The 22,596-nt window shown below is 42.6% G+C and overlaps 1 protein-coding gene across 1 annotated transcript; it reads left to right on the top strand.

The window, feature by feature from the left end:
• The first annotated feature begins 1,416 nt into the window (after nucleotides 1–1,416).
• Nucleotides 1,417–14,096, top strand: LOC124124866 (ependymin-related protein 1-like). Its single transcript, XM_046485954.2, has 6 exons — nucleotides 1,417–1,601; nucleotides 3,344–3,451; nucleotides 8,431–8,515; nucleotides 12,638–12,811; nucleotides 13,157–13,273; nucleotides 13,724–14,096. Exons 1-5 carry the CDS (start codon nucleotides 1,476–1,478, stop codon nucleotides 13,258–13,260), a joined length of 597 nt encoding a protein of 198 aa, XP_046341910.1. The 5' UTR covers nucleotides 1,417–1,475; the 3' UTR covers nucleotides 13,261–13,273; nucleotides 13,724–14,096.
• Nucleotides 14,097–22,596: the final 8,500 nt, after the last annotated feature.

Here is a 22,596-nt window from a genome sequence, read left to right as displayed (position 1 = left end):
TTCACTCACTCACATACGTTCTAATCATGGTTGCACATTATCAATTTGTGATAAACTTGCACCTTAAACATCACCAGTTTCAACTTTTTCTTCTACTTCTATTTACATTAAAAAAATGTATAAGAGACAATGACACAAAACACACATGACCCATAAACCCAACTTCTGAACTGGTTACATAATTCGTTTTTTGCGTAAGTACTTATATAAATAGTCTGTCAGATTAATGAGAGACTCGTGCAGCACACCACCGTCTCTAAGTGTTTAAAGCAGTAATTTATCATGGCTGTCATTTGGGGGATTCGTCCAAATGGTTTCGTGCAGAAAGACAAACTTTCAATGAAAGAGCGTTTTTGTTTCTTCAGTTTCTAAGACTGCGCATAAAAGTGGACGTACTTTTTTTGTTAGTGACAACTTTAACCGCATGTGAAAAATATCAATTTTCTCTTTATAACATGTAATGAACATTCAGCGTTTGTGTTTGTTTTAACGATTTGGGTCAAATTCTCATTCCTTCAAAAAACGTGCAGACAGAGCGATCCAAAAAGTAACAGGGCGTCTGATGTTCGTGCTGTAAACGTAATACCTCTTTGTGTAACACGAGACGGTGGACAAGCGCATGTTAAACGAAATTGTATGCATACAATAAAATAAATAATGTGTGTATTTAGAATGTGCCAAATACACTCCATAAAGCATGCTCGATGCCTATGGTCAATGGATCAGTGTGCAATCGATTTTCACTCTCACTGTGGAGTATACAATAGGTGACTTATTACTTGTCCTGGCCAAAGGATAACCCCTATTGTGTTTGTTTAAACTAAAGGGACATCTCAAAAACTGTAGGGGTCCGGTGGATGGTTGTAACGCCAAAATAACGATTCACGACAAAAAAATACACGTTTTCACCTTCACATCTCAATTTTATTGTGTTGTCAAAACATGCATTAAATGATCACAGTCACTTTTGTTTCTTGATGAATCCTTGATGAATTCTTTGAATACAACAGTTGTCCTTCAGATTTGTTTGTTCTAATTCATAATGTACACGATAGGAATGCCCGGTGGTTTTATTATCATGGAATATTTTTAATTTACGATGAATATTCTTTATATTTGACGAAAAATTATATTACTGCGAGTTTCATACATCTAACAAATGATTGAATTATGAATTTTAAATGCAGAGTTATCACCCATCACTGCACGTTCATGTCTGCTTCATTGCTTCGTTATCTATGAATTATCATTCTTTCAAATATTAAGACATATTACATCTATTATAATCATCAGAAACAATTAAATGTCAGGGTTTAGATGGGAAACTCGTTCATCACATAACCTTACGCAAGACAGTGATGAATGATAACTCAGTAGCATAAATGTTCCTGGTTCGTGGAAACAAGCCCCACACACGAATACCCTCGACCCACGGTGCACGGCGGCTGCAGTTGAAGACTTGGCGAAATATCATCATGACCCTGTTGGTGTTACTTCTTGCTGGGCTGGTACCAGCATCACTTGGCAGCATCTGTTGCCCCCCTGAACAGTGGGAGGCGTACCAGTTCATCAGCCGCGTCGACTCCAACGGCGGATACGAGGTATGTTGTTCTGCAGATACACAGTACTGAAGCGCGTTAAATCAATGGGTATGGGCGACACGTCCGTCTGAGGCGCTAGAGGTGAGGTGAAATTGGGTTTAACGTCGCGTCCAAGATTATTTATAGCGACGTGTGTGTGTGTGTGTGTGTGTGTGTGTGTGTGTGTGTGTGTGTGTGTGTGTGTGTGTGTGTGTGTGTGTGTGTGTGTCTGCTTGTACTAGTCCGTACTGATGCCGATTTATAGCGCTAGCTCACTGAGATACCATGCCGCAGTTGCGATAACCCGCTCAGACACAGTATACTGACTCCGAGCCGACCAGTCCTTGTTTTAGCCCCTTAATGCCGAGCGCCAGACAGGGTAACATTTTATAACGTCTTTTGGTATGACGCGGCCGGGGATCGAACCCCGGACCTTCCCCTATCCGAGCGGACGCTCTACCACAAGACCACGGAGGTGGTCGGAGGCGCTAGAAGTATGTCAATGGTCATGTCAGAATCGGCTACTGGATAAAATTTGTTTAATGTGAAGTCTTTCGTTGAAAGCTTCGACGTTCATACAGTTTGTCCATCACTCTATGAAGGTTCATACTCCAACGAACTCACACAAAATTAAAGTCAATTCTTAAATAAACATCAATGTTGGGGTGGGTTAAATGTTAAAAAAAAAACTTGGTCCCAGAAAAGACGGGAAAAATGATTTTGCAAAACATGCAAATTGATCGTTTGACTAGATGGATATCATCAGAAATATGTTTAAAGAAAGAGAAAATTAGTGCATTCCACTTTTCTAGTTTGAAGCAGTGACCAATTTGATCTTCATCTCCAACAAAAATGCCACAGGCCAATAAGGTGAAATAACAGTACGATGTGGCCATGTTATGGCGATTTTTCAAATAAGTTATTGTAAGATATATGTTAGTGAGGGAATCGAAGTTGCTATATCCCTCAGCCAGCAACACCAAGTGCTTTACGCCGGTCACTAGTCAAGGTGACAGCTTATGGTAAAAACGTAAAAAAATAACTTGTAAATATAGGTAAGCTTCTTCTTGACTTGACCGTCTTCGATCCCCGGCAGCGTCATTACAAAAGTCGTTAAAAGATGGTACTTGTTGTTACCCTGTCTGGCGCTCGGCATTGAGAGGCTACAACAAGAGCTGGTCGGCTCAGAGTGGGACAAGCAAGCACACACACACACACACACACACACACACACACACACACACACACACACACACACACACACACACACACACACACACACACACACACACACACAAAAAAAAATACTCCCTCTCTCTCTCTCTCTCTCTCACACACACACACACACACACACACACACACACACACACAATACTCACACACACAACCATAACTAAATACTTCTTGAATTATATAATATTACTGTCATATATTGATACATTAAAACATTTATATTTTCATAGAAATATACATGCCATTCATCCGTGCCGACGTGAGCACGGAGCGATATGCAACATTGAGTCAGTACTAATCATGGCATATATAATATTCAATTGTTTGCAGCTACTATGTTACTATGCAACTTCTGAGAACGTTTTAGAAATAAAGGTTTTTGAATATAATTTTATCACAACCTGTTTCGAGAAAACACTTATGGCACATCTACATGTGAGTATCTTATCTTCCAAGCGGTTCATACGAATCGGTTTGGGTTTTAGTTAAATTGGACAATCCAGGTAAAATGTATTTAATCTACTTTCAAGGGCCTGCAGGCTGTGTCCTATGACGCTGTAAGCAGAAGGTACGCGGTCTTCGGTAACTACACCGAGGGTCAGTACGCCGACTTCAAAGTCATCTACGACTACGCGGCGGTAAGGGATGAAGTTTATATTTCACTTTTAGTAAATATATTGTACCTAATGAAGTCGATATATTTCATTTAATACCATAGATACAAATATGACATTTTGGAGCTCGATTGTCACATGTTGTCTTTGTACAAAGGCATTGAAAACAGTTCATTGTCATGTCACATAAGGCCACAAGGTTGCGCTGAACTCGTGTGACCGCCCCGGGCAGAAATCACGGCTCTGCATCTCCCCGGCACTGACTGGATAAGTGTAGGAATTCTGTCCTGCGGAATTCTGCGCCATTCTGCTTGTAACGCGTTGGCCAGTTGTGGGAGTGTTTGCGGTGTGTTCTAACGTTGACGCACACGTCGATCGAATTCATCCCAGAAGTGTTCGATTAGGTTGAGATCTGGAGATCTCGACGAACAGGAGAAAACGTTGATGTTGGCATTATGAAGGTAGTCTAGCGTGAAACGAGCTGTCTGCGGTGTGGTGTTGTCATGCTGAAACAGCTCCCACTAGCGGTCCATGATTGGAAGAAGGTGCGGTTGAAGAATTTGATTCAAGTAGCGATTTGCTGTCAAATTTCCCTGAACTACAACCAAGTTAGATCTGGTAGTGTAGGATATGCCCCCCCCCCCCCCCCCCCCCCCCAACACACACACACACACACACAATGACACTACCACCACCGAATCTGTCGAATTCACGTACACAATGTGGGGCTAAACGATCATTTCGACGACGATAAATACGTTGTCTTAAATCTCGCCGGTGAAGAAGAAATCGTGATTCATCACTAAACCACAGTCGTCTCCAGTTTCTCAAACTCCAAGGCTGTGAGGTATGGCACCAACACAAGCGTCGCTGTCGATGGATCTGTTGCAAAACAGGGACGATAACTGGTCCTCTGGGTTGGATTCCAGCCTCGCGAAGATGGTTCCTGACAGTCTGGTCCGATATCCTCCTCAACCTAGGGATGCGCCCTGCAGTCTCCGTGGCTGTGGCATTGCGATGACGTAGGTGGAACAGTCGAATGTAGCGATCCTGTGCAGGGGTAGTAACTCTTGGTCAGCCGGTTCTCGGGTGGTCTGCACTGGAATTGAACTGTGTGTATCGGTCACAAAGGCGGCAAATGGTGCTGTTGTGGACGTTGAAGTGGCGTGCAACAGAAGACTGCTATTTCTCTCTTTAGAGGGGCGGTCGGGTAGCCTTGTGGTTAAAGCGTTCGCTCGTCACGCCGAAGACCCGGGTTCGATTCCCGACATGGGTACAATGTGTGAAGCCCATTTCTGGTGTCCCCCGCCGTGATATTGCTGGAATATTGCTAAAAGCGGCGTAAAACCATACTCACTCACTCTCTTTAGATACCTCCTATGGCAATGTTCCGATCGGCAACGCTGAGTCTCGGCATTTTCGAACTTGAAAAATGTTGATCATTGAATGACAAAATATTGACTTATGCCTGCTTTTTTCAAAGCCACTACCACGAGTTACAAATGCCATAACTTGCACGTGCATTTTGCTGTTTTCCTCCATGATATTTTTTTAACAAGTGTGAAAACAATGGCATAGCCGTTTAAGAAATTGCAAAACGACAAAGGCTGCGTTTTGACTCACCGTTTGTCGAATATCAGGCCACCAACATTTTCCAAACACATATATCCAATTTATATACCGGATATATACTACTACTAATACAGCCACTACTACTGCTTCTACTACTACTACTACTGATACTACTACCACTGCTGCTGCTACTACTACTACTACTACTACTACTACTGCTGCGTTACTGCTACTACTGCTGCTACTGACACTACTACTACTACTAATGATACTGCTACTTCTACTACAACTCCTTCTACTGCTGTTACTGCTACTACTGACACTACTACTACTACTGCTTCTACTACTGATACTACTACTGATACTACTACTACTGATACTACTTCTGCTACTACTTCCACTGTTACTACAACTGATACGTTTACTGCTACTACTGCTATTACAAACACGACCACACCTACCACAGCCACCTCTTTTATCAACATGATTAAAGCTTCTGCTACAACTACCAACGCCACACCTACTACAACCACCTCTTTTATCATCGCCATCAAAGCCTCTACTACTAATACTACTGCTTCAATGTATACAATTAATATCCTGAAATAACTCTAGTAGATGGATATGGATAGTGTTACAGATTAAACGCGTTAGATAATAGTTCCTGGTTTAAAGGAACAGGAGACGTCACAGATTCCTATTCTTTTTCCTATCGGACAGATCAAGTTGTCTACCTATGACCAGATCACGCTGAAGACCAAACCATGACTTGTCAAATTGGATGAAAACACTGTTATCTTGATATTTAGATTTCTTTCTTTATAAAAACTAAACTAGTTTCCAAAAGAAACGATACCAACTTATTTTCAAAATTGTTTTTTACTAAGTGAATTGTCTAGTATGAAAACATGCCAATTCGTATTGCACATCCCAAACACAGCATAGGCGATAAAAAATACCGGGAACACGTGATCACTTCCGGGAAAAAACGTAAATTTCGTGAAAGTGACATTTCCCTCTCTAGCATGTTCTGCACGTGCATAAAAACTGTATAAAACGGCTGATCAGACACGTTGATATCACAGCAACAAAAAGAACACAAGATATGCCACGTTTGACAGCCATCGAGAGAGAGAGAGCCGTTGGAATGGTCCAACACGGAGCGTCACACGTCGACGTCGCCAGAAGGTTGGGCTGCGCACGCATCACTATCACCAGGTTGATGCAGCGGTTACGTCAGACAGGTCAGACGTCAGACAGGCCCAGGAGTGGAAGACCACGAGTAACCACGCCCCGTGAAGATCGTTACATCCGGGTAATACACCTGAGGAACCGCACCGTAACAGCGACGTCCACGGCGGCTACAGCACTGGGACACAGGATCAGTCGACAGACCGTCTACAGGGGACTACGGCAGTATGGTATCCGACCACGTCATCCCTACCGCGGACCGCTCCTGACGCCTCGACACCGGAACAACAGACTGATCTGGGCCAGGCGAGTTCGACGTTGGCAACGGCGGGACTGGGCACGTGTTATGTTCTCTGATGAGAGCAGATTCCTCATCTTCAGAAACGATGGACGGCAGCTTGTATACCGACGATTTGGTGAACGTTTGGCGCCTAACTGTATCCAACAGGTCCGGCCGTTTGGAGGTGGAGGGTTAATGGTTTGGGGTGGCATATGTGGTGACGTCAAAACGATGCTTGTCGTAATTCGTGGTAACCTGAATGCACAGCGTTATCTTGATGACATCCTACGGCCTGTTGTGGTGCCCTTTATTCAGCAACAGCCTCGTTGACTCCTTTTCCAACATGACAATGCAAGGCCACACACAGCAAGATTGACACAGAACTTCCTTGCCAACGCCAACGTACAGGTTTTGCCATGGTCCGCATGTTCACCGGACATGAATCCCATCGAGCACTTATGGGACCACCTCGATCGGCAAATCCGACGTCGCCGTGTGCCTCCAGTCAACATCCAAGACTTGGAACGATGTCTCCTCGAGGAATGGCAACGCATCACTCCCAACGTCATCAGATGTTTGACGTCATCAGTCCGTAGGCATGTTCTGGCATGTATTGATGCTCACGGTGGACATACCCGCTACTGACTTGACTTTGAGACGTGTGGTGTGACATTTCCCGTTGTTTCTGTGATCAGTGCTCTAACGAAATGTTCATTTTTCGACCCCACCCATCTTTAAAGGCTTGTCATATTGGTTGTACAGATTTTATTGAAATGAAATTTTTGTACAGATGTTGTGAAAGGATTTCTCAAAAGCATAACACCAATCCTAAACTTCTGCATTGTTTAGTTTTTCTTTTATGTCGTTGCAAACAGGTGGTATCGTTTCTTTGGACACTAGTTTAATATGCCACCTGGAAGTCGGTGTGAATCTTCACTGTGGGTTTATCACATGTTTCATGGTCACTGAACAGCTGTTTTAAGTCAAAGTTGTTAATGCAACTTTCAGTAATTCCAATAATATCCAAACTATATTATAATATAATTAATAAAGTTTAAATTTATGAGTTATACTAGATGTTCCAGAATAGAAAGTTTATGAAGTTTTCTTCATTATCACAAGAGTAATTCAAATCATCTTGGTGCGTCGTAAAATCTCGACCCTGGCCACACCCCAATCTGGACCGTCCCCCAGCCGAGGGGCGGGGACGTGAGTGTGTAAGAGGTTGACGTAGTGTGGTGCTCTGATGTGTGTCTCGTTCTAATCCTGTGGCATCATTCTTCCTGAAAGATTGAAATGGAGTTTTGACTTCTTACCTTCTCTCGTCCTTCCCCCCTCCTCCTCAAGCTTACTTCCTTTATCTTCTATCCGGGTTATCTGCTCGAAGTCGCTGTAAATCCTGCCTCTGGTTGGTAGTCAGGCAAGTGGCTATACCCTCCCCACCCTCTCCCCCCTCAGTATTCATTCGGACCTTCGGGGGCCCACACAGCACGGTATTATTTCTTCTATTTCGACGGTCTTGACGTCCGAGTCATAAAGCAGCTTTCCGTCATCATCTTTCAACATCTTTTCTGAACTCACTCGCATCACATTGGATAGACCTCACTTCGTCTCTTTTGCATTAATTGCTTTATACAGTCTTTCTTCTGAATCCATCATGTGACTGATAATGGCAGTTTTCAGTTAATCAAAACCGGTAGGCCCTTGGATTGATTCTGTATCTCCCGAATTTGCAATACGTAGTGTGACAAAAGGGCCACTATATCCACTTATGGACATGTAAACGAACCCGTCTGTCCAAGGGAAAAATTACAGATATGTCAGTGTGACAGATACATCCTGCATGAAAAGTGATGAACACTTCCTAGATTTAACATACCGCATTTCTGTCTTTTTTCTTGGACACGTCTATTACCCGAGGAAGATAATTTTAGACATGACACCAGGGTTAATGTTTCAGGGAGTTGAATACCGCATTACCCCCGGGAGTAGATCGTGCGAGACAATCGCCATAACGGAAAAGTTCAAGGATACATGTGTCCCAGGTACGTCGCGGATTTCAATGACGATACGTATGACACATGTGCGTCCCATGTACGTCTTGGCATGGACTGACATGAAGGGTGACCTCAGTGTCGACCAGATACGTCCAGGTATCTAATGACAGGACGGATGACCTCAATGTGTCCCGAGAACATCTGACAACAGGCATGTAGTTCCAGGACGGATGACCTCAATGTGTCCTGAGAACGTCTAACAACAGACATGTAATGACGGGACAGATTAATTCAGTGTGTCACGAGAACGTCTAAGAACGTACATTTAATCACAGGACTGGTGACCTCAATGTGTCCAGAGAACACTTAACAACAGACATGTAACGACAGAACATGTGACCTCAATGTGTCCCGAGAACGTCTTATAACAGACATGTAATTGCAGGACGGGTGACCTCAATGTGTCCAGAGAACGTCCATCAACAAACATGTAACGACAGGACGGGTGTCCTCAGTGTGTCCCGAGAACGTCTATTAAGTGACATGTAATAACAGGACGGTTGACCTCAATGTGTCCAGAGAACGTCTAACAACAAATATGCAAGAAAAGGACGGGTGACGTCAGTGTGTCCCGAGAACGTCTAACAACAGACGTGTAATAACAGGACGGTTGACCTCAATGTGTCCCGAGAACGTCTTACAACAAATATGCAAGAACAGGACGGGTGACGTCAGTGTGTCCCGAGAACGTCTAACAACAGACGTGTAATAACAGGACGGTTGACCTCAATGTGTCCCGAGAACGTCTTACCACAAATATGCAAGAACAGGACGGGTGACCTCAATCTGTCCCGAGAACGCCTAACAACAGACATGTAATGACAGGACGGGTGACCTCAATGAGTCCGAAGAACGTCTAACAACAGACATGTAATGACAGGACGGGTGACCTCAGTGTGCCCCGAGAACGTCCATCAACAGACATGTAATGACAGGACGGGTAACACCAGTGTGTCCCGAGAACGTCTATCAACAGACATGTAATAACAGGACGGTTGACCTCAATGTGTCCTGAGAACGTCTTACAACAGACGTATAATAACAGGACGGGTGACCTCAGCGTGTCCCGAGAACGTCTAACAACAAATATGCAAGAACAGGACGGGTGACCTCTGCGTGTCCCGAGAACGTCTAACAAGAAATATGCAAGAACAGGACGGGTGACCTCAGTGTGTCCCGATAACGTCTAACAACAAACATTTCATGACGGGACGGGTGACGTCAGTTTGTCCCGAGAAAGTCTAACAACAAACATGTAATGACAGGACGGGTGACATCAATGTGTCTCGAGAACGTCCAACAAGAGACATGTAATAACTGGAAGGGTTATCTTGACTTCAGTGTGTCCCGAGAACGTCCATCAACAGACATGTAATGACAGGACGGGTGTCCTCAGTGTGTCCCGAGAACGTCTATCAACAGACATGTAATGACAGGACGGGTAACATCAGTGTGTCCCGAGAACGTCTAACAAAAAAATATGCAAGAACAGGACGGGTGACGTCAACGTGTCCAGAGAACGTCTATCAACAGACATGTAATAACAGGTAGGTTGACCTCAATGTGTCCCGAGAACGTCTTACAACAACTATGCAAGAACAGGACGGGTGACGTCATCGTGTCCCAAGAACAACAGACATATAATGACAGGACGGGTGACGTCAGTTTGTCTCGAGAAAGTCTAACCAGAGACATGTAATAACTGGAAGGGTTATCATGACTTCAGTGTGTCCCGAGAACGTCTTACAGCAGACATGTAATAACAGGACTGGTGACCTCAATGTGTCCCGAGAACGTCCAACAACAGACATGTAATAACTGGAAGGGTTATCATGACTTCAGTGTGTCCCGAGAACGTCTTACAGCCGACATGTAATAACAGGACTGGTGACCTCAATGTGTCCCGAGAACGTCCAACAACAGACATGTAATAACTGGAAGGGTTATCATGACTTCAGTGTGTCCCGAGAACGTCTTACAGCAGACATGTGATAACAGGACGGGTGACATCAATGTGCCACGAGAACGTCCATCAACAGACATGTAATAACAGGACGGTCGACATCAGTGTGTCCCGAAAATGTCAAACAACAGATATATAATGACAGGACGGTTGACCTCAATGTGTACCGAGAACGTCTTACAACAGACGTGTAATAACAGGACGGATGACCTCAGCGTGTCCAGAGAACGTTTTACAACAGACATGTTATAACAGGACGGTCGACATCAGTGTGTCACGAGAACGTCTAACAACAGACATATAATGACAGGACGGGTGACATCAATGTGTCCCGAGAACGTCTAACAACAGACATATAATGACAGGACGGGTGACATCAATGTGTCCCGAGAACGTCCATCAACAGACATGTAATAGCAGGACGGGTGACATCAGTGTGTCCCGAAAACGTCAAACAACAGACGTGTAATGACAGGACGGATGACCTCAATGTGTCCCGAGAATGTCTTACAACAGATATATAATGACAGGACGGGTGACCTCAATGTGCCACGAGAACGTCAAACAACAGACATGTAATAAAAGGACGGTTGACCTCAATGTGTCCCGAGAACGTCTTACAACAGACATGTAATAAAAGGACGGTTGACCACAATGTGTCACGAGAACGTCTAACAACAGACATGTAATAACAGGACGGGTGACATCAATGTGTCCCGAGAACGTCCATCAACAAATATGCAAGAACAGGACGGGTGACGTCAGTGTGTCCCGAGAATGTCTAACAACAGACGTGTAATAACAGGACGGTTGACCTCAATGTGTCCCGAGAACGTCTTACAACAGATATATAATGACAGGACGGGTGACCTCAATGAGCCACGAGAACGTCTTACAACAAATATGCAAAAACAGGACGGGTGACCACAATGTGTCCCGAGAACGTCTAACAACAGACATGTAATGACAGGACGGGTGACATCAGTGTGTCCCGAAAACGTCAAACAACAGACATGTAATGACAGGACAGATGACCTCAATGTGACCCGAGAACGTCTTACAACAGATATATAATGACAGGACGGGTGACCTCAATGAGTCACGAGAACGTCTTACAACAAATATGCAAAAACAGGACGGGTGACCTCAATGTGTCCCGAGAACGTCTAACAACAGACATGTAATGACAGGACGGGTGACCTCAATGTGTCCGAAGAACGTCTCACAACAGACATGTAATGACAGGACAGGTGACCTCAATGTGTCCCGAGAACGTCTTACAACAGACGTGTAATAACAGGACGGGTGACCTCAGCGTGTCCAGAGAACGTTTTACAACAGACACGTAAACAGGACGGTCGACATCAGTGTGTCCCGAAAACGTCAAACAACAGACATGTAATGACAGGACGGGTGACCTCAATGTGTCCCGAGAACGTCTTACAACAGAAATATAATGACAGGACGGGTGACCTCAATGTGCCACGAGAACGTCAAACAACAGACATGTAATAATAGGACGGTTGACCTCAATGTGTCCCGAGAACGTCTTACAACAGACGTGTAATAACAGGACGGATGACCTCAGCGTGTCCAGAGAACGTTTTACAACAGACATGTTATAACAGGACGGATGACCTCAGCGTGTCCAGAGAACGATTTACAACAGACATGTTATAACAGGACGGTCGACATCAGTGTGTCACGAGAACGTCTAACAACAGACATATAATGACAGGACGGGTGACATCAATGTGTCCCAAAAACGTCTAACAACAGACATGTAATGACAGGACGGGTGACATCGATGTGTCCCGAAAACGTCTAACAACAGATTTGTTATGACAGGACGGGTGACATCAATGTGTCCCGAGATCGTTCAACAACAAACATGTTATGACAGGACGGTAACGGCAGTTTGTTGAGTACTGGACAGAGATTGTGTTTGGGCAGATAGTCATTCATTTAGGGGGGAGACTGACATGTTAAGGACAGTGTGACAACAATGATATTGATATCGAACTAATCCATTGTCCGGCTTTAAAACACATTTTCTAAGATAACCTTAAGTTCAAAACAGGCACGTGTCTTAAGATAGCTCTTTAATCGAGTTCTATTGTTATATCGGTATCGTACGTATTTCGCAGATGGTGCCGCTCTGATGGGACCCTTCACCTTCGGCTTAGGTAGGACGACCCTTGACACCCGGGGATACAGATACTCCACCAAAAACAAAGGCGTCACCACTGACGTCACCATGGTCGTACAACGTGATAGATGTGTACCCGTCATCATAAACACAATCACCGCGGCCAGTACTGGTAGGTACACTCACACAACGAACTCATGTTTCAAGTTTAGGTTATCAAGTGATTTGTTTTGGTACAGTGTTTTGTTCATTTGTTGTTTAGCGCCGCACTGGGCAGTATTCCAGCTTTATGATGGCGACCAGTAAATAATCAGCTTTGGACCTGTCATGCCAGTGATTTATGATATGAGCAACGATCCCCTCCGCACACATTTAAGTCCCCCAGGATGACCACCCGATTTTACGATCAGCATAGGATGCTGGGGAGCTATTCTTACCCGGAATCCCTAAGGGTGTTTTTGCATTATGGGTAATAACTATCCGGAGGAAACTGAAGGAAACTGTGGGTATATTTCAGGTGACTCCTTAGTATCTATCGGCTACAATAACATGAGCCCCGGCATCAGGGACGTCACTGTCTTCTCCCCTCCGGCATACTGTGGGAAGGTAAAACAGATGTAACGACATCATCCAGGTGAAAGCTCTATTTTATCTCTATTAGTATATACTAATAGTATGTGTACTTATATTACGCATACCGCCATACACAAGATGTATGCTCAAACATTATTACCCCGGTCAATGGATCAGTGTGCGCTTGATATTCATTGTCAGCTCTCTGGGGATTATGTCAATTAGAAACTGGAGTTCGCATGTTTGGTAATTTGTCTATCCTTGGAATGTCGGTGATAGAATAAGTATACATTGTAGATTAAGTCTATACACACGCTGATTATATGCTATATAATTGTGAGATAAAGATTACTATAACAAAAGTAAATAATGTATGAAATATATATATATTTCACCATGTGAATTAATCATTGGGCATAAAGATGCCCAAATGTGACAGTCTATTTTGGCGTTGGTAATCACTCACTTAACCTTCCAGAATTACATGTAACCCAATTCCCTTATCTTCCAGGGAGGAAAGAACACCTTTCAGAACCCTCAACAGAGATTCAACGTTGTTCACTTTTAAGTCAACCTCATATATTTGACGTTTCTGGTGTCCCCCGCCGTGATATTGCTAGAATAATGCTTTAAGCGGCGTAAAACCCTACTCACTCAATCATATATTTTACAAGAGCCGATTCCTCTTTTGTGTTGGTCAGTTTATGTGCAAATATATTTCAGTGGTTTTGTATCCCTTTCTGTGAAAGTTAAAAGGTTTCTTTTCTACTTAAAATTAAGGATGAAGTAAATCTCCAAGTCAAACGAAATGTGTGAACTTCTGTATTTAGTCTAACTTCTGTGTCATAACGGTGCACGCCATCAAATAAAAACATTTATTCAAAGCCATGCTGTTGCTGGTGTTTGTGTTGCCATCTCTCGGAGACGGTAATACAGCCTATAGTCAGTGGTATCACCATCGTTTGCCAAACGCCAAGGTTTTGGTTCGGTTTGGTTTGTTGTTTTACGCCGCACTCAGCACTATTCCAGTTATATGACGGCGGTCTGTAAATAATCGAGTCTGGACCAAACAATCCAGTGATTACCATCATGAACATCGATCCACGCAATTGGGATCGATGACATGCATCAACCAAGTCAGCGAGCCTGACCACCCGATCCCGTTAGTCGCCTCTTACGACAAGCATAGTCGCCTATTACGGCAAGCATGGGTTGCTGAAGACCTATTCTACCCCGGATCTTCACGGGTCGCCAAACGCCAAGGACAAACCCTCATTTTACCTCAATGAGGTTATCGGCATGGTGTCGTCCAAACCGGTACTGTTTCATCAGAGACAATAGAGTTAAGACGGATGATAGAGTTCCAGTGCAAGACCTAAAAGCATGGATTCATACAGGAAAGACCATTCGTAGTTCACAGTAGCCTCGAGCCATCCAACCATAGTATTCAGATAGCATTATGTATTGTCACATTTACAGATGTTATTAAATGTTCGATGTCCGGAAATGTCCTTTTGTTTTGTTTGTTCGTTTGTTATTCAACGCCACACTCAGATATATTACTGGCGACGGTGTGTAAATCACAATGTCTGGACCAGACAGTCCACTCATTGACTCCATGAGCATGGATACTCGCAATTGGGATACGGTGACACGCATTCAACCAGGCCACCCGTTCCACTGATTTCGGCTCCTGCGACCAGTATACGTGCAGGTTGTTGGGGACCTATTGGTACTCGGGACCCCGAAGGGGGTGAACCAGCAGTTGTAAAAGTACTAACAGAAATAGTGAAGAATTGATGTCTGAGAGGTTGCATTTCCGTCGTTGTGAGCAGTATTTCAGTTATATCACAGCAAGATATAGGAGGAGGTGAGGTGAAATCCTGCTTCATGTCACTAACATAGCGACGAGTGGCTGTACTATCATGCATCCGTTTAACATGACTACAAGGGGCACGGGTGGCCCACTCGTCTAAGGCGCCGCGATTCGCTGTGCAGAGTTGCGTCCCTTGGGCACGCCAGAAACCTCTGATTGTGGGTTCGAATCCCGGTTCGCCCCGATAATGTTTCTAGGTTTGTCAGCACCATACCCGTGCTCGTGGGTTTCACCGAAGTGGTAAACGTCTGAGACCTGCATCACTTCGGGCTTTCCTCCTACATTAAGCTGACACGCCGCGATATAACTGGAATAGTGTTAAAAGCGGCGTTAAACTCAACTCACTCACTCATGACTACAACACTCAGTTACTGACCCCGAGCTGTTGAGTCCTTGTTTTAACCCCCTTTCAGCCGAGCGCCATACAACTGAACAAAATCTTTTAAAAGTCATTTTGTATGACGCGGCCAGGTGATCGAACCACCGACCTTCTGCCCTCTGCAGACGCTCTATCCACTAGAGCGTCACGGCCATTGTTTACCGTAAATAACAATACTCCCCTATTGTTATGTTGTTGTTCTTCGGCATGCCAACATGCACACACCACCACACATATCCATTGTCGATATCGAAGGTATTACGGGCAATTTCAGGCACATCGAGGAACACTCAGCTGGACCTCTACAAATCATCTATCAGATCAAAAATGGACTATGGTTGTGAGGTCTTTCACTCAGCATCAAATACTGTCTTGCGCCGCCCCGTCAGAATACAATACAAAACCCTAATGCTGGCCACAGGTGCCGCAATAGGTACTTCACTAGAAGCACTACAAGCAGAAACAGGAGAACTCCCATTGAAGCTAAGAAAAGAGCAGGCAATATTATGGTTCTGTGTGTGCAACACCGGTGCCGCAATAGGTACTTCACTAGAAGCACTACAAGTAGAAACAGGAGAACTCCCATTGAAGCTAAGAAAAGAGCAGGCAATATTATCGTTCTGGGGACGAACATTAAACGCTTTGGTGAAAAGATCTGGCAAGACAAAAACACCAGAGATGAAGCCCCAGATCGGAAAGCTTCACGAAAACCATCTGGGATATTAGTGCGTGAACTAACCCGAAGTCACAATTGTGATGACATTCAGCCTCCAGAAAGCCCTGGACTTTAAAAAAATCCCAAAGTTGACACTGCTTTAATATCAGAAGTCACTGAAACAGAAAAACCCATATATCTTCAATTATTACTATTATTATCTAATTGTTTGATGCTATGCCTTGTATAAAACATGTCAAAGTATACGAGTTTTGTATATAATTCCTATTACAAATAAAATGTATTACTTGTGGCTTGAAATCCCTGATTATTTGATAAAATCTGTAAATTCTTTCCAGGGAAGTGGGTCTTTGTAACTAGGTTTCACTTCACATAATACTTAACAATCATATATTGTCTAATAGATTGTTGATTTAATGTTATCAATACCATAACCAGTTCCACATGCACACCACATTTGAGAATATATCCTGAAGGACACACGTACACCCTGCTGTGCAAAACCAACCCGAGGAGTCGTACCCACGATGTGGTACGTGGGGTACAGTGGTACTTGAGGAGTGGAGCTGTGTTTGTTGTTGTTGTTGTTGTTGTTGCTGCTGCTGCTGTTGCTTTACGTGTTGAAGAAAGCGCTTCTGCCTCAGCATTTTCGGCTGACCTGTCCCTCCATGTGAGTAGATTACACTCATCCGTGGCAAGTTTTGGTATTCATGGAATTTCTGTTTTGTATTGATATGATATCTATTTTCGTATATTGATATGATTACATTTTCATATCCGGTTGCTCTTTTTATATTCGTTCGTGTAGCTGTCCATCTCTCATTAATAGAGTTTGTTTGGCCTTCGGTACGGCATCTATAGGCTTTAGGAGATCGTCGACAGATCACTGATCTAACTGCAATTCTTGTTTTAACCGAGCCCGGGCTGGGGCATGGTCTTGACATTCCAGTTACAAGTGAGCAATGTGAGCAAGTGAGTATGTCTTTTTGTGGATGTTGGGTTGCAGTGTGTATAGCAATCTGCAGATCTTACTTGCGCCCCATTAGGCTTGCCATATTAGAGCTATGGAGGCTTTGATTTTGATTTTTATCTCTAGTTTGCTGTAGGGAATAAACTTATTATCAAGTATTGTTGTAAGACTATATAAGACGCATTTTTAATCAGTGTCATATCGATTTTATTTCAATTATTATAAGTTAGGATATGAAAGCTTTTCGATATGCTTGATCGTGACGATCTAAAACAAGCGCTTTATGTTCACTGCCTGTAAGTTGGTAATGTGATGTGTTTTAAATTAATGGTGTCTCTGTTTTATGTATTTGCAGTCTTTCGTTTATTTAATAAAGCGTATTTCTACTATGTATTTCGATATGCCTCGGTTATATCATAAACGGTATGCATTCACGGTTCACCGTATTCGTGGCTTATCCATCGATTTGGCGCTCCCGGTACCAATAGCAGCATCCCTCGAATTATGAGTTCGGCTTTCCCTGAAGTAGTTGTTATTGGCGTTCCCGGCCGAGAACCATCTCAGCTGAGGTTATACACGCATAACAGTGTTGAGATAATTAACTCAAGTGTTAATTGGTCACATCTGACTAAATTGGCTGTCAATGCCTCTTGTCTGTATCTTGTCAAAGTGTATTTTTTTCTACTCTCAATTTATTACTGTAATATAGTTGCTAGCTTAACCACTTACACATTTGCTCTGATTTAATTAATCAGTGATCTTTGTCTGGGCGGATTTGGTTTATCTAATGTTTTTATTGTCATCTACTGGTACAATTAATAGTTTGTAATAAACCTTTTTCATTTTTACTTTTTCTTGTTTAATTGTTTAATAACACTCCTGGTCGCTGGAGCACAGCCGCGTGATACCCATCATCCATGGGGCCACACAGGAATCGAAGCGCGACTTCATAACATTTTAAGGTGTACTGATGAGTTCCTCCCCCAAGATAATCCCTGATGCTGTCGTAATTCTGCGAGTTAAAGATAATAAGGGACGTCCATGACATTGCTTCTGACAAACTGTCCGATTTACGCTGCTTTGTAGTTAACCGGGTAATGTAAAGGAACTTATTAGTCCACGTAGAAGTAGTGTGAAATATATCAATCTTCGACCAAAGTGCCAGTTAGAGTAACCTCACTAAGAGACTTGATCTTTCGAGAAGTTTCGTGAGGTAACCGTTTCTGGACGGCTGGCTCTGCCTACATAAGGCGAGGGCGACTCAAGGCCTTCTACGACCTGACTTGCGTCTCATCATCTTGACGGTACCTAACTGAAAAGATCGACTTTCTGCCAGCTTCGCACACTGTTTCCGGGATTCAAGAACTGTGCACGTGCCACATGTAACAGTGAATTAATTTTGGATGTTCGTGACTATGCTTACATTTGTTAAAGGTCCTGTTATTTAGTTCACATATTCAAACCATTGTGTTGCTAGTTTTTATTGCAAGCCTAATCCTGTGTGTGGCAATATACTTTGTTAATTATTGATTGATCTTTTTTGGTTATCTGCTGACTTGACTTTGTAGTTCTGTACGTACGTACCGATATATCGGTTAATCTTCGCGTTTCAGTTTGGAAATCAACTCGCAACACAGGTAACAAGAAGTCTGCTTTTTGCTGGAAATATCTTCATGATATTTCAATGCCTACGTACGATGGTGGCGATAATGGTTCTCGATTATGAGTGGTATACTTGCTACTTAATCCTCCTCAGCATTGCGGTTGTTACGATTGCCGTTTTCATCTCGAAGCAGGGTTCTCGATATATCCGAAGTTATCTTCCCATAGCTCGTAGGGTTTTTGTGCACGGCGTTGTACTGTATAAAGAGGAAGTGGTTCACTTCAGGTTGCGTCAAAGTAAGGATCCCTTGGACTCATGTGGCTGTAACAGGAGTGAGTGAGTGAGTGAGTGAGTGAGTGAGTGAGTGAGTGAGTGACGTGCGTGCGTGCGTGCGTGCGTGCGTGGTCACATCGGCAATATTTCAGTCATATCGTGACTAAATCAAGTTATATATTAACGATACACAAAACTGTAAAACCTGTCGACGAAGGACAGTAAAATAACTAGATTATCACAAACGTAGATATAAAACTAGCATGTCACCATAATATTTTAACTATTCATAACAATACAAAATATAAATGGGCTATAGATCCCCAACAACCAAAGGTAGGCCACCATACCAGGTGCCATGGGGACTTACGGTACTTTTGCCACCTACATGGTACCCTGGTAGGATTTACACCATCCCTCTGGAGGAGCTGACAGGACTTGGGTCCTTCACGTTTTCTAGAGTAAGCCGGTGTTAACATTATTACAGTAACATAACGTTGGGGACACCAGAAATTGGATTCATCCATTGTACCCACGTCGAGAAACGAACCCAGCCCGTCTGCGTGATGGGCGAATGCTACTTGAAATAAAATCACGAAATATCGCCATGATTAAGGAAGAGAATATATGGAAGTCAAGTTCTTTATTATGAGGAACACAACGTTTCGGAGTATATGGCTTACACATATTTTTATTTCAAAAGAAATCTGGATCGGTAAACAAGCAAAACTTGCTTATGTAAATACCTTTCCAGGTAACAACTTTACAAAAGCTGGTTATATATCAGATTATATGTAAGATAGTGCTAAACATAAACATACTTAATGCACAAATGAAATATATGAAGCCAATACAAGTGGTGTCTGAGAAATAAGATATAGTAGTTTTCCATTACATGCATAAAATTAAGCTACTCGAATCTTTTGCTTTTGACAATGAAATCGTGAACTGATTTAAGAATAGCCATGTTTCTAGAACTGCTGACTGAACTACTGCCATGTCATATCGTTTTTGTGTGTAGAAATACATAGTGTTTCTGATATTATCCTATTTCTGACAGGTATAGGAAAAGTGAATTGCGTCTTCAAAGTGATACCCATAAGTGCAGTCTGATATGTCTGATACATGTCGTCTAAACTTATCAGCATTTAGCTCACTGCAGCCGAGCCTAAGGCGACAGTGGACAATTTGGCATGATCTATGACCGTATTTTAAGTCAAAATTATTAAGAATTGTATCAGAACGAATTTTTAAGGATTTGAATTCTTTTTATGAGCAAGAATTAGTAACTTCATTGGGTAGAGCGTTCCACAGGTTAATCGTATCCGGAAGAAATGATTTAGCATAGGTCTGGGTTCTACATTTGATTGTTTGTATGTTAGATCTATTTCTAAGGTTATAGTTGCTATTATCAGAGACTGGACATGGAATGAGATCGTTGAGATATACAGGTGAAATACTGTTTTTCATTTTGTAAAATGTAATCAATTTGAAGCGGTGTCGTCATTCTTTTAAGGACTAAAAGTTTGTTTCGTTATAAATTTTAACATGACTGGTACCCCGAACCGCCCCACAAATAGTTCTCAATGCGTCCAAATGTAAATTCTCGAGTAACAATGATTGTTCGTTTGTACAGTTGTCCCAAATATGACAGCAGTAGTCCAGGTTTGGTAGGATAAAACATGTGTACATAGTTTCAAGCGTGTTTCTTGTTAGTCTGTATTTAAAGCTCCTTAGGCAGTTGATCATTGGACTGATTTTTCTAATAATTTTGTTAATATGTATTTTCCATGAACAATCAGATTGAAGTGTAATTCCTAAATGTTTATGACTTTGTACTTCTTCAATAACAGTACTCTCCATGTATAAATTTGGTCTAAAACCAGAATTGACTTCCGGAGTATATGCTTACTCCTTCATCAGGTGAATGAATGCCTTACTTACTTACTTATATTGGAGATTTAACGTGCGCTTTCCGACTGCAAGCGTATGTCGCACACGGCCCCGGCCAGGCCATTTAATGTGTTTCCAAAAAGGGGAAAAGTGAGTTTGTGCAACCCAGGAGGGGGACTTTAGGGGTTGCTTATATAGTAATTTTGAAATTTTGAGATTTGGAAAGAATGCCTTACTTACTTACTTATATTGGAGATTTAACGTGCGCTCTCCGACTGCAAGCGTATGTCGCACACGGCCCCGGCCAGGCCATTTAATGTGTTTCCAAAAAGGGGAAAAGTGAGTTTGTGCAACCCAGGAGGGGGACTTTAGGGGTTGCTTATATAGTAATTTTGAAATTTTGAGATTTGGAAAGAATGCCTTACTTACTTACTTATATTGGAGATTTTACGTGCGCTTGCCGACTGCAGCGTATTTCGCACACGGGCCCGGCCAAGCCATTTAATGTGTTTCCGAAAAGGGGAAAAAGTTGTTTGGCAATCCAGTAGGGGTGTTTTAGTGGTTGCTTATATAGAATTTTGGAAATTTTGAAATTTTGAAAAAATGCTAAGAGGGTTTGGGGGACGAACTAAGAGACCTGAGTATGGAAGTTTGTTAGTTTGATTATGTGGTCTGGTTTTGGTAGTTTATTGGGGTTTTAAATGCGATTTATTAGTCCTGTTTTGATTAAGTATACGCCTAAGGCTTTGAATTTTTCTATTTTATTTTGTGGGTTTAGGATTGCTACTAGAGTAAGAGCCTTATTTATGGTATGTCCTGTTTGGAGTTTAGTAATTACTCTGTCGATTTTTTTGGACGGATGTAGAATTTTTGGTTTGGTTAGGGGTTTTTTGAGAACCGTTTTGATTTGGCTATTTGAGTTTTGATATAGGTTATGCCATTTTTTTGGTGATTTTTTGTTTGTTAACACTTTTAATTTTTGATTTGGAGATGGGTAGGTTTAAGCTTATTTCTGGGATTTTAAGGGATAGTTTAGCTGCTTTATCGGCGTTTTCATTGCCGTATATTCCTACGTGGGCGGGGATCCAAATGAATACTATTTGTTTGCCTGCCTTAGTTAAATCGTTTGAGCTTTTTAGTATCTGATTTATTAGTTCAGGGCGGTTTTTGGTGGGGTTTTTTTGGAGGGCTTGTAGTCCACTGAGCGAGTCGGTAAGTATTAGGATTTTTTGTTGTTTTTTAGATTGTTGATGAAAGAATGCCATGAGACAGAGGCCATATGTATGTACATGTTAGGACAACAAAATGAATAAGATAACAAAAGGTGGAAAATGACAAAGGGTAGAAACTAACAAGGGAAGCCAACATGCGATTGGCGCTGATAGGTGATTAAAAACAGACAATGGAAGCCAACACTTTACAGTAATTAGTGTTGATGGTATGGAAGCCAGTACGCAAGTATCATAGATAAGTAATAGGTAATGGACACTGGGCAAACGGGAAGCTGGGGGTAATTAGCACAGATAGGGGACAGAATGGACATAGCAAAGGGCAAATTGAAGCCAGCTATATATTCTCTTCCTTATGTGTATCACTTCTAAATACCATTCAAATACCTAATCGCTATGATTAATTAACGAAGAGAGCTGCATTTGTGCGTATACTTATAAAGTCAAACAAGTCATTTCGCCGATAAGGAATATTACTTACAGTG

Source organism: Haliotis rufescens, unplaced genomic scaffold, assembly GCF_023055435.1.
Source record: "Haliotis rufescens isolate VD_foot unplaced genomic scaffold, xgHalRufe1.0.p SCAF_18, whole genome shotgun sequence".
Taxonomy (NCBI): domain Eukaryota; kingdom Metazoa; phylum Mollusca; class Gastropoda; order Lepetellida; family Haliotidae; genus Haliotis; species Haliotis rufescens.
Note: the sequence above shows the minus strand (reverse complement) of the source record. Positions and strands in the feature narration are given on the sequence as shown.